The 12,831-nt window shown below is 36.4% G+C and overlaps 1 protein-coding gene across 1 annotated transcript in view; it reads right to left on the bottom strand.

The window, feature by feature from the left end:
* trol (terribly reduced optic lobes) overlaps positions 1 to 12,542 on the bottom strand; it is a gene marked incomplete at its 5' end in the record, with an annotated part of 44,391 nt that extends 31,849 nt beyond the window's left edge. The window contains 12 exons of the mRNA XM_017619584.1: positions 50 to 186; positions 844 to 915; positions 2,040 to 2,282; positions 4,504 to 4,770; positions 5,258 to 5,419; positions 7,058 to 7,234; positions 7,764 to 7,849; positions 8,766 to 8,901; positions 9,539 to 9,685; positions 10,101 to 10,274; positions 12,013 to 12,106; positions 12,357 to 12,542. Of these exons, the coding sequence (XP_017475073.1) occupies positions 50 to 186; positions 844 to 915; positions 2,040 to 2,282; positions 4,504 to 4,770; positions 5,258 to 5,419; positions 7,058 to 7,234; positions 7,764 to 7,849; positions 8,766 to 8,901; positions 9,539 to 9,685; positions 10,101 to 10,274; positions 12,013 to 12,106; positions 12,357 to 12,542 (1,881 nt within the window). The remainder of the gene's footprint in view (positions 1 to 49; positions 187 to 843; positions 916 to 2,039; positions 2,283 to 4,503; positions 4,771 to 5,257; positions 5,420 to 7,057; positions 7,235 to 7,763; positions 7,850 to 8,765; positions 8,902 to 9,538; positions 9,686 to 10,100; positions 10,275 to 12,012; positions 12,107 to 12,356) is intronic.
* Between the last annotated feature and the right edge of the window lie 289 nt (positions 12,543 to 12,831).

Here is a 12,831-nt window from a genome sequence, read left to right as displayed (position 1 = left end):
ACCAAAAAACTCTAATAAAAGTAGAAGTTATAAATATTTCGGTACTTACGCGAATGTTCGGGATCTCCAGACGGCCGTCCCCGTTATCACGCGAGCCGATTGGAAGCGGCCGACCACCAGGGCGGGTCCACTTGACACGAGCGCGAACTGGACCTTCGTCACGACAACGGAAGATGACTTCACGACCTAAACGAAGCGCGTAAATGAGAGAGATATTAGGAAACTAGATTTGCTAGGCGAAGGCGAGAAGGTGTTTGGCATTCGGTGCGATTGTGTTGATTTCATATATTTTTGATATCATACAAAGTGGGAGTATATTTTTTGGGTGTAACGATTATTAAGTTCGGGAATAGCGTTGCATTTTTGGGGTAGGCGATTAAAGATAGCTCATATATGTACATATATGAAGTATATGGGTGTATAAAATTGTATTTACAACAAATCGAGTGCATTTGCATTCCATTGAGGTTGCTTTTTCGTGCGATGGGCACTCGGAGAGAGGAACTCATACAAAATGAGTATTTGAAAGAAATAAATAACCGACTTACCCTCCTTAATATATCCTGTGTAGATTTGTTTTTATATATTTTTTTTAATTAAGTACGAATTAGGGGAATAGAAGCGGAATATAGCATAAAAAATCAAAGTTATTTCAAAGCTAAATGAACGCAGTATACAGTAAAGTGGAAGGTGTCGTTACCGGGAAGGTTTCCAGCATCGAACTTTCGCCTGTAGTTGGGGAACCTTCCCGCCAGCGACACTTCGATTTTTGAAGAAATTTCTTATGAGCAGTAAATGTTGAAAAAGTAGTCATTTTGCACAAACGGCAGTTAGGGTACTTACTTTCTTTGATGATTTGGCTGTCAGGGTAGGTCTTCAGGTTCAGTTGTGGGTTTGATGATGTGTCAGGAACTCCTGTGAGAAATGAGTTAGAATTAATTATAAAAGATGTTGAAGCACGTAAAAAATTGTTTAAGGAAAGTATGTTTCTCAAGAGTGAGAGAGTTAGAGAGGGAGTGAGTGCAGGAGGAGTGAGGGAATAGGACGGTTAAATAACGAGTGAGTAGGTGAATAAGAGAGGTGAATGATTGAGGAGTACGATAATGAGCATGTGAGTGAGTAGAAGGGGAAGTGAGTGACTAAAATTGAGTGATATAGTAAACCAATGAGTAAGCAAGTAGGAGAGGGTGTAGGGATGAAGGTTTCATTGAGTAAAAAACTGAGTAGTAGTGTGAGTGAGGCAGGATTGAGGAAGCTTGATAGTGAGTACAAGAGGAGGTGAGTGGCTAAAATTGAGTCTTAGAGTAGGGCAATGGGTCTCGTGCATAAAAAATGAGCTTAACCTCAGACCTAATTTTCGCACTGGCACAAGCATTTGTACTGAAAATCGAGTAAGAGCTTAAGCTCACTTTATATACGTGAGGCCTAATGAGTGAGTAAGTAGTGTGAGCATTTAACTATATGTTGATTGAGTAGTAGAGTGAGTGTGGGAGTGATTCGAGTGATATTGCAGAGTTCTTTTTAATTTTTTTCTTAGTCTGGTTTTCGGAGTGGGTTTATTTCCAGTGCTGGCGGTCACCACAGCAGAGTGCGGCCTATTGGCTATTAGTCTTAGAGTTGAAAATTCAACCCCCACCATTCCAATTCAAATCTTTCCTTTGTAATACATTTTTCTACTGCCACCTGCTTCTCGTGCGTTTGTTAGTCTTTTTCTACTAAACCTACTCAAACGAAACTTACGCTCAATCTCATTGGAGCTCGGACTGCAGTCCAACTCATCGCTAATATCGAGCGGACAATCGACAACACCGTTACAACGCAAGGCATTGCGTATGCAGGGACCGTTCTCACAACGGAACATTAGCGGACCGCAAGCTTTACTGATTCCTTCAAATTCGAGTTGAGGTTCGCGCAGATATTCTAAGAGTCGAATATGCGATTTTCGAAAGTGTATGAGTGAGTGTATGTGTATGAAGGCATGAGCAAGTTGAGATGAAAATGTAGTGTAAAAAGCTTTGATTTTTAATTTTTATACTCACTGCACGAAAGTTCATCTGAGCTGTCTGCACAATCGGTATAGCCATCACAACGCGCCGCCGCATTGATACACTGTCCGTTGTTGCAACGGAACTGCGAAACCGAGCAAGTGCGTCCCACGTCGTAGTTGGGCTCCGAACAGTCTTCTTCGTCCGAGCCGTCACGACAGTCACGGTAACCATTGCAATGAGCGCTGCCAGAGACACAATCGCCATTGCGGCAGCGGAACTGATTGGCAGCACAGCCTTTTGGGATGCAAAGTGAATGGAAAAAAGTGAGAAAGAAATTATTTTCAGTTTAAATGGTGGTGGGAAGCACAATTGCTGGATGGGTAGGGATAACACGTTGGTAAGAGTAGACTTAAAAAACAAATTGCTAAATACATATGCACATACATATAGGCAAAGGGGAAAAATAAAAAAGCGTGCGCTGGGGTAAGGTGCTGAGAGGAGGTAAAGTAATAAGGGTTTTTGTTGGGTTGAAACAAAAATTGGAGTTTGCATGCGCCTAAAAATAGGTTTTTTTTTCTAAACTTAACCGCGTTTAAATTAAAAAGTACATAGCTTAAAGGTAATGTAGAATCTTATAAAATTAAAAATAACCTTAAAAAATATTTCTTAAATCATATAGACTAAGAATGTAACAAAATCAATCATCAACGACGAGAATATCAAAAAGACTAGCTATGAAAATTCCAACAAAATTTAAGTCAAAAGTAATGCTTTGTATTAACCAATGCAATTTTGCTCATCTGAGAAATCTTTGCAATCGTAGTATCCATCGCAATGTTGCGTCTCATTAATGCAGTACTGACGATCAAAGCAGAGAAACTCATTTTCCTTGCAGGTGGTGCCTTACAGAGGATTAAAGTAATTTTTGAATTGCATAAGAAAAGTTGCAAAAAAATTTCTAATGTTGCAGAAAGAAGCATAAATAAATGAAATGCGCTATTAAAAGTGTAAACGAACGTGAGCAGCAAAAAATCTAGAAAGGTTTATGAGTTGAAATTCGATTTTTTTTTATTTGAGTTTGTATTAAATATATTTTTCATATCTTGAACTGCTACTGGTTAAATATTTTTTACAAAAATTACAAAATTGCTATTAACTAATTTTTTAATTTTCACTCTTAAATCTTTCTTAATTTTGAGACGATTAGGCAGCTAGATTCAATAGACATAACATTTTTTGTTTTTAACAATATGTAGGTGATAGAGCTTATTTATCACAATGTGCTTGTAAAATAACGAAAAAGCCTTCTACATACATAAAAATGTAGAAATGAAATAAAATGATGTGCTTATAAATACATAAATGCATATAATTTAAGTGCTGCGAGGTGAAATTTGGAATTTGGTAATGCAAATGAAGTCGGTTAAACACATTTGTACACTGCAGAAAAATGCTTGTCTGTTGTGGCGCTGTGTTTATTTCTTAGTTCAAGACTATTTGTATTGACCCTATTTCTGATCAAGTTGAGACTATTGTTTAGAACTACTGATGTTGGCCGAGTCGAGCTTAACTCAACTTGTTTTGACCTGATTCAAAATAACCTAACCTGAAAACCTCCTAATTTTATCTAATCTAACCTAAAAATAATTCAAACCATTTAAAGTAGTCTCTGAAGTTAATTGACGTAATGAAAAATGTTCTAAAGCTGTTTTCAGTAAATCGTGTCGGAACTCCCGCGAATTCTGTACTGATTTGAAATTTTTCCGAATTAAATATTTATCTTCGAGGTTAAGTATTTCAAAATTCACTTCAATGCCTTATTTGCTACAAGCCTCTAATGTTATCTAAATAGTCATTCCTAAAGTATAATTCAGCTGCATTATTTTTTAAATTCTTGTCGATAAACATAATTATCGATTTTTACTAACAAATTTACCGATACAAATAATGGTTCCACTTATCGTATATATAGTAAATATTCGCATCCGGATTTGTACTCTTGATGGTATTTATCTGTGGAATTTTATTAAAAAACTCAAGTGACGTTAAACGGCTTGACTTTGAATTGAAAAATAAGTAGTTTGCCTTGAAAACTAAGATCTCAAACTAAGTCTATGGCTAGTTAATCGTTAAAATATTGTTTGTGAACCCAATGAAATAGTCTATCTTGAGATAATTTGTTTTAATAATTTTGGGTATTATTTATTCGGCTTTTCTTAATTTTCGGATATCAGAATATTTCCCAAATCCCTTTTCAAACTCTTTTCCACTGAACCTTGCCTAAGTCCTCTCGCTATTTTCTTTCGACTTCATTTGCATACTTGTTTTTTTGCTGAACACCAATCAATATAAGTAATACGATTCCAATTTAAGTGCTTTCTTCATCTCGTAAATAGCAAAGAAAAACTATTTTAAATTTGGTGCATACGATAGCTCTAAACGTAGCTTAAGAATTTCCTCACGGACTCAGGTCCCCTTAAAAACACACTCGCGCTCGGTAACAGCGTCCACTTACAATTTGCCTCATCAGCGCCATCGTCGCAGTCGCGCGAACCATCGCAACGTTCGCTCTCCGAGTAGCATTTGCCATTCGGGCAGGTATGTATGGGGCATGGGTAGATGGGCACCGGTCGTCGTGTTGGTGGATAGGACAAACAGTTTATCTCATCGCTGCCGTCGGTACAATCGCTATAACCGTTACAACGTATCGATCCGTGACGACACTCATCGTCGCAGAAGAATTGATCCGACGAACAGTCTTCGGGTGAGTGACGAATGGCTTCTACCGGTATGAAGTGATGATCAAAAGCGCAGCCAGTGGTGGAAATTATGGTGAAACACGATTGAGAACATGATGAAGCGATGCAAGCAAGCAGAAGGAGGAGGAGGAGAGAGAGCGAGCGAGCGATCGCAAGAGAATCGGAAAGAAATAAATGCAAAATGTCTTGAATTAGTAGTTAATATCGGCTGAATGAAATGAGCTGCAAGTGAAACAGTTTTGATTAATGATTGCAGGTGGCAACACTGGTAACATAATATACATAGATATCTACATAAACATATACAAAATATACTTTATATTAGATGGGCTTCAAAGTTACAAAAATAATTAATTTTAGTAGAAAAACGTAATAGTGTTTGCGGACAGCTGACATGGAGAGCGACTAATTTAAGTAAGGAAGTTTTTCCAAAGTATTTTATCGGCCAAAATTTTCCTCGAGCGATTTCGTTAATAAAAAAGTGGTATTTATTTTTCTACTTTTTGTTACCCTCTTTTCGGCACTGTCTGCGTGTCTCATCTGATCCGTCGGTGCAATCCTCGTGCCCGTCGCAGAGATAATCTTTGTTAATGCACTGAGCGTTGTCGCATTGCCACTGGTAGGAGAGGCAAGTCCTATTCGATATGGGCAATGTTATTTCGTTCTCATGTACTGTACATTGTGCATATGTTTGTTGTTGTGTTGTTATATTGAATGTTGTTGGTGATTGCGTTTGATGAATTTTGTTAGCAGTTTTTTTTTTGTACAAAGACCATATTTCCACACAGAAACACAGATAACACAGAGATAAATGCGAAACAAAAACAAATAAATTTTTAAAATGGCCACAGGTGATTACGTGATGTGCGTTGGTTTATATGAAATTGAACAAACAAAAGAACAAATAAACAAAGTATTTAAAAAATATGTATGCACATAAATACTAAACATAAATGAAATGAAAAAGTTTAAATGAACGGCAGAAAATGACATGTTAATGGAAGAAGTGGAGGAGAGAGAGAGAGGAAGGATCCACGTGGTAGGCATAACTCAGGGCACTTTTTTCGGAAGCTCTGAAGTTGGTTTGCGGAAGCTCTTTCACAACTTTTATTATCCTTCGTGGGCTTTTACGCTTTTTTCAAACTGACCATAGAAAAGCGTAATTAATGCAAATGTAGTGGCTGAGGAGAGTTATAAAATTGCAATGAAAATCTTCAGATAACAAGGAAGATTTTAGCTATTGAATTTACTGCCAAGTTCGCGAGAAGAAGCTTTCTTCTTGGCGAGAGCAAGTTAGTTAGCAACTAAAGCTTTTTCAAGCTTGCTTTAGAATTTAAATGCGGTACAAAAGCTCCGTCCTGTCGTCATTGATGTGCATTTATTTATGCAGCTCAAAAAAACTTCGTGACTATAAAGTGGCCAGCTCTCATTTACGAAAGCTCTTTAGGATATGAGTTCCTAAAGCCCTGAAAAGCTTTTTAAAATATTCGAACTTTTGTTCTGTTTTGTTTTTGCAAATGCTGGACTTTTTATTATTAAAGCTGCGTTGACAGCTAATTCTATTTGGAAACTCTATCTGAAAGCTCGAAACACTGCTTATCCGAAATTTAATCAAATCTCTTGCAAATAACTCAGGTAAACTTAGGTATCATTTCATTGCAAATTAAATTTTTATTTAAAAAAAAGCTTTAATAAATGTCTAACATTTGCCCTTTAACTTATCGCTGGAGAATTTAAAGCCTCAAGTACCTTCAGATAAGTTATGTTCGAAACTTTGCCGGAAGGCAAAGCTTTTATAAGCTTTCCAAAGATCTTATATGGATCTATGGATCCTCTAGCTAGCCGCCACCATTTTTGAAAAAGAAAATTTTGGTTGATCGAGAAATAATGATTATGAGATTTTTAAAACTGTACAATATTTATTTAAGAATACCCGTGAAAGCCAAGGTTTCAAATAGATTTTTAGCTGAAAGTCAAAACATAGTTTTTTGTTCTGAAGAAATTTGGAAGCCCTTGGGGTCGCAAGTATTTTTAGGAGATTTTAAAAGCTCACGAGAGACAATCAATGTAGTGGGCAAAATGAAAAATTTTAAGTTTATTTGGAAGAATACGGGAATCAGGTTCCACTTCGGTTAGGGGGGAGGGGGTGGCGAAATTAGGGGCAAATATGATAGCCGTATCCAAAAAGCAAGGAATTAGGTAATTTCGCAAAAGTTCTAAAGAATTAGTAGAGCTTTGGAAGCTTAGGTGCATAGCAATTTTGACCATTAAATTTTTTCGAGATAGTCACTTTTAAAGCCACTTCTTTACCATCGCAATCGCGTTCGTCGAACTCGTCGTCGCAGTCGACTTTGCCGTCACATTGCAGACTCCAGTCGACGCAGGTGCCGTTGCAGCGGAATTGCAGTGGCGGGCAGTCGATCCTCGTTGGTGTTGTTGGCGCCGGCGCTGGCGGTGGTGGTGGTGGTCGCGCATTGCCCGGTCGTGCTGTTGCATGGCAGTATTATCAACAAATATTTCAAAAATTTTACAGATGAAGTGGTAGTGGTGGTTGTTATTCGATGTGTGTGCGTTGCGTTTGCATAAATCGAATGAAATTGTTTTACGAGTACAAGAAAAATTGTTGTGCAATAATTGATTTGTAAAATAAGAAACGGAGAGGAAAATATTGAGACTAAAACCTACTACGTACGTATAACTAAATTAATTGACAAGCTAATGGATATAGCGAAATGGATGCCCATTAAAATTGCAGGAATCGCATGCAAAGCAAAAACTTGTGTGGACAAGCAAGCGGAAAGAAGAGGCGGGGAGTGATTCGCTTATAGAATTTGTATACATTCTTTTGTAAGAAATTCAAACTGTACTACTGCCAAGAAGAAACGCCGGAAATAGTTTTTGCAAAAGCTACACTTAAAAAGCTTGTTTTTTTTTGTCGCTGTACCAAAATACCGAGTGGGGTTTTCTGACCCAGCCTGAACCTGGTGGCGAGGAGTCACTCACGCTGAACACTTACCGCAGTTTAACTCATCGCTGGCATCGACGCAATCGGCCTGGCCATTGCATCGCAGTTTAGGCAAAATGCATTCGCCAGTGTTGCAGCTGCACGACAGTTACAAAAGTAACATTTTTTTGTTGTCACAATTGGCATGTAGGCGTGTATGTAATTGTGTTGATGAGATGGTTTTCAAGTTGTGTGGTGAATGTGTTGATGTGATGTGATGTATTTTTTTCGTAAGAGTTATGGTATGTGGTGTTGTGACGGTGATGTGGCGCGTTTAAAAGACGTTGAGATGTTGAAACATTTAAAATTGTTTACGAAACTTATTTTTTTCGGGAGCTGGCATGCAATATTTCATGGATTTACTGAGTTAGCTAAGATTTTTTCAACGAATTTTGGTGAAAGCTTATGTGAAAGCTTGTCGTAATGGTGAAAGCTCGCGATTAAGTCAACTTAAAAGGTTATATGGGGACTTTATGTATGATTTTGAGTGAAGGCACTTGCGAAAGCTTATGTTAAGTGCGAAAGTTTTTCTTTTTGTCTGAATCAGACTACATGCCGTTCATTGTACAGTGTGTGAAAGTACACGAGTAAATAAATGTAGATTAGCTTTTAAAGGGAATCGGTAAAGCTTATACAACCTTAATTTACGAAATCTATAAAGGTAGCTATGAGGTTTCCTATTTCAATTGGAGCTTTTTATAATCCGAAATTTTTTACAACTTTCTTCTACTATTTATTGCATTTTTTTGATTTTGTGGAAGCTTAAAATATATGTAAGAAAAACATTCTCGGATGCTTTAATTTTTATGGTTATAAAGTGTAACTAGAGACTGGACTGCATATTTTAAATATTTTGGTGAAAGCTCTGATAAATATAGAGGTTAACGATTTTCAAGCTCTTGAAAGATTTAAGTGCTTTTAAGTAGAAGACAGTCATTATGCGAAAACTGCCTATGTATTTTTCAGCGTTATCCATGAAACATTGCAGCGCATTAATTAAAATCAAACGCTTACAGAAAAGCATTATCGCGACAGTGAGTGCAATTTTGCTCGTCGGTTCCATCATTGCAATTGGCAACACCGTTACATTGTTGATCGCGGAGTATGCAATAATTCTGATCGCATTCGAATTCGTTGTCATGGCAATGCTCTGTGAAGGTATGAATGAATGCAATTTTGTTAAGAATGAAAGTGAAAAAAATAATAAAACTAAAATAAAAATTATAACTATGGGTCTGTTAATAAAAAAATGCATGCATTTTGGGAGGATGGGAACTTTAAAAATTTTTGCACTCAAATTCATAAAAAATTAAGAAGACTTAAAATGCGTTATAAATTGACAACTTTTATGAAAATGTCACTTGATAAAGTTTTTAAAATCTACTTAACTTTTTATGAATAAGGCCATTCTACTTTTTATGAATTTTATGTGAATATTTACAAAAAAACTTAACTTGATCAAAAAAGAAAAAAAATAGTACGAATTTTATGAGTTTAAAGTTGAAGTTGAATTCGAAATTTGGGTTTTAGTGGATTAAATTATGTACTTTTTTGAAACGATTTTTTTGAGTGGCGTAAATAATACCCACTAAAGCCAATGATTGTCACTCGAGTCGGGTAAAAGTTGTTGTTATTTTGAATTCAAACTAATTAGAGTCAAACACTAGACATTGAAATTTTTCAATATTTTTTCCTTCTCTTTTTGGTGAGTAGTTAAATGTGCTCATTGTTTTCACAGTGCATGGTAGTCGAAATTCTCCAGCTTGTGTAGACCTATGGAGCTTTACCTGTAAACGGCGGGCAATCGTATTCATCAGTCTCATCATTGCAATCCGGATAACCGTCGCAGCGCTTATCGATCGGTATGCACTGCGAGTAGTCGCATTCGAATTCATAAATATCGCATTCACTGAGCGCTGGATCCGGTTCGAAATCTGACGCGCGGCAAAACAAAACCGAGAGCGAGTCGCAGAATAATGTTGTGGTGTGTTTCATGTGTGACGGTGTGCGAGTGTGATAATTGATATGAAAAAAGATATGTATGCGAAGAGATAAAAAAATTACTGAAAACATGCTTTTCTTAGTTTTTTTTTTGTTTAAGAAAGAAAGGAAGCGAAAACACTTCCGATCAGTTTAGCGTTGGGCTCGGGGCTTTGGTGCATTGTGGCCTTAATTAAACCACTTTCAGAAAAGAACCAATCATTTGTGCTGTTGGGTCTAATGCCTGATTTTTGCATAAAATGCTGGGTTAAGCGTTAATTTTTCTTTTTACAAAAATTGGTATAATTTTTTTTTTTTCGGTTAGGGTTCAATTTTGTAGTTAGAAAATTTGGAAAAGTCAGATTATACCGTAATTTGCATCATCGTAATTCAACGGGCAATTTATTTCATCGGAACCATCAACGCAATCGGTAATGCCGTTACAACGCTTGTAGCCCGAAATGCAGATATCATCGGCGCATTGATATTGAAAGCTTAGGCATTCATTGGCAATGCGCGTCTTATTATACTTAGCATGAAAATCTATAATAAATGAATGAGTAAAACAAAATGAGTAGTGAAATGGAAAAATAGTGAAAAGATGTTAATGAGTTATGGTGACATGAAGGATAACAACCACACATATGAAAGTGAAACAATAAAGAGCGACCCAGTGAGCATACGAGTGAGTAAGTGAATGAGTGAGCGAGTCAAGCAGCGGAGGAGTGAGTGTATGAGCGAGTGCGGGCATAAATTAGTGAATATGCGAGCAAGTGATTGAACTTAGTGGCAGTACGAATAGCTGTGGTGTGAAAGTGAGCAAATAAAGTGTGTAGTTAAGTTATTGCAAAGTGATACAATACATACAAAATTTTACAACCGTGGAATAGAGACTAAAATTCAGCAAGAAGTTGATGAGGATTAAATAAAGGGAAAGAGGATAAAAAATAAAATATCCCGTGTCTGTACGGAGAGGTTATAAGGTAATCGCCAGCAGGATTCAAAGGCGAATAAAATGGTTCAGGGGCTTTTTCGCAAGCGGCTTTTAAAATTCCCCTGCCCCTTAAATAAATTGTTTGAGAACAAAATTTGTGTTTAAAGGGCAGATACATTTTAAAAGCTACTTGAGAAAACGGCCTTTACTTGCATAAACCAGGGACCGAAAACAACAGTTTTTTTATTTCGATGCTATATAAGCCTGGGCCAAAATATTGTCGTACAAGAAAGTTACCAATGTTCACTTGATCCCAACTAAACTTGGCAAAATTTTGTTTAAGGCCGGAATAAAAGTCCTTCCTAATTATAAACAAACCCCTTATCCAAATTTAACAAATTTGGTATCAAATGCAAGCGGAATGAAATAGACAAATAGAAAAATTTAAACAAAGGTTGCCAACTATTTATATACATTTTTTATAATTTAATACAAAAGTAATTCATATACCTGACTCAAGATTTGTTGTTTGGTAATTAGAAAACATTTTTAATTGGAATATTTTTTAAATGGGTATGATGTTTGTTTAGATATTTAAGTTTGAAAGCTTTCATTTGATACCAAATATGTTTAATTTGTCTAAGCGGTTGGTTTATTATAAGGAAACGACTCTTGTGTCGACCTAAAAAAGTATTTGGCCAAGCTTAACTGTTATTACTGGACTAAAAAAATAAAAGTTCGGGAATATTTTTTAATGACTTTTATTATACAAGTTTTAAAAGTCCGGGTCCCTGGCTTAAACTTATAGGTATATGTACATATGTATGCCGAAAATATTGACCAAGAATTTTTCGGTTATATAGATCAGAAAAAGTGAAGAATCTCAACAACTTGGATATCATTCTATTTGATTATCATGTACACTAATCTCCAGGATCCGGATAAATATAAAATATATTCGGATACAGTAGATAATTCTACACATTAACATTATCGCTTAAAAGTTAAATAAAGTTATCATTTTTTACTTCAGTGTTAATAAACTAGATTAGTTCGTTTGTTAAATCAAATTTAGGTATTTGTGAGTATATACTGAAAAAATTAACATTTAATTAACTAAGTAAGGTTAAGTCACTACTAAGTTCTAGTTTGGGGACAAAGTACACTGCCTAAAATACTTTGGTTTATAGTAATACAGTAATCAGTCATGCGCATGCAAACTATAATTTTCATACAAAAATATTAAAAATTATTTTAAAATTCTCAATAAACATACATCATATATACATACATACATAGGTATGTACACTAAAAAAAAAAANTCTGTATATCATTAAAAATACTTACGGCAAATACTCTCGTCGCTGCCATCCTTGCACTGCCGTTTGCCATCGCAGACTTGCGTTTTTGGTATGCAACCGCCGCCGCGCAAACATTTCCACTACATGCATTCAATAACAGTTTATTATAAATAATGCATGCCAAATTTTTGTAAAAGTTTAAATTTTCACTTAATGGCGCTAATGTTTGCCCAATGCACGTGCGCGCGTTTCTTGCCAGCTTGAGCTAGCGCTCTCACTCATACTCAATCTCACTGACTCACGCATGCGTTAAACTGCATGAGGGAGCGAGCAAGAGAGAGAGAGAGAGTATGAGGCAGAGCGCGACTTATCCAATAACATTCAACTTACCTTGTCGCTGCTGCAGGTGCACAAATTGTAGTCTTCGTCTTCGCGGCGCGTACAATCGGCAGTGCCGTCGCAAACGCTCTCGATCGGTATGCAATCGCCATTTTGGCACGTGAATTCGATATTTTCGAGGCAAGTGTTGTTGTAGCCTGTGAGTAGTGCGAGTAGTGATGGTGTGTTGAGTGGATTTCAAGAAATTTTATGAGTGAAACGGTATGTGCGGAGCGTAAAAATGAGAAAAAATGTACGATTGAATGATGTGTTTTGAAAAATAAAAAAATGATTACAAAGAAAACTGAAGCAGCTCGAATTGCTGCTGAGCTTTAAGTTCAACTAATGAACTCTAAGATTTTAAAGTCTCAATATCCCTGCGTTTTAAGTAAATTTTGTAAGTGTAGTGAGTATGTTTGCATGTGGTAGTGTAATTGGTGTGTTGCGTGTGTGTGCGCGTATTATTGCGTGGAGCGCGTGCGTTTTG

The sequence above is a fragment of the Rhagoletis zephyria genome, unplaced genomic scaffold (assembly GCF_001687245.7).
Source record: "Rhagoletis zephyria isolate East Lansing unplaced genomic scaffold, Rhagoletis_zephyria_1.1 Rzeph_scaffold_01902, whole genome shotgun sequence".
NCBI lineage: Eukaryota > Metazoa > Arthropoda > Insecta > Diptera > Tephritidae > Rhagoletis > Rhagoletis zephyria.
The sequence above is the reverse complement of the archived record's forward strand: the minus strand, read 5'-3'. Positions and strand labels throughout refer to the sequence as shown.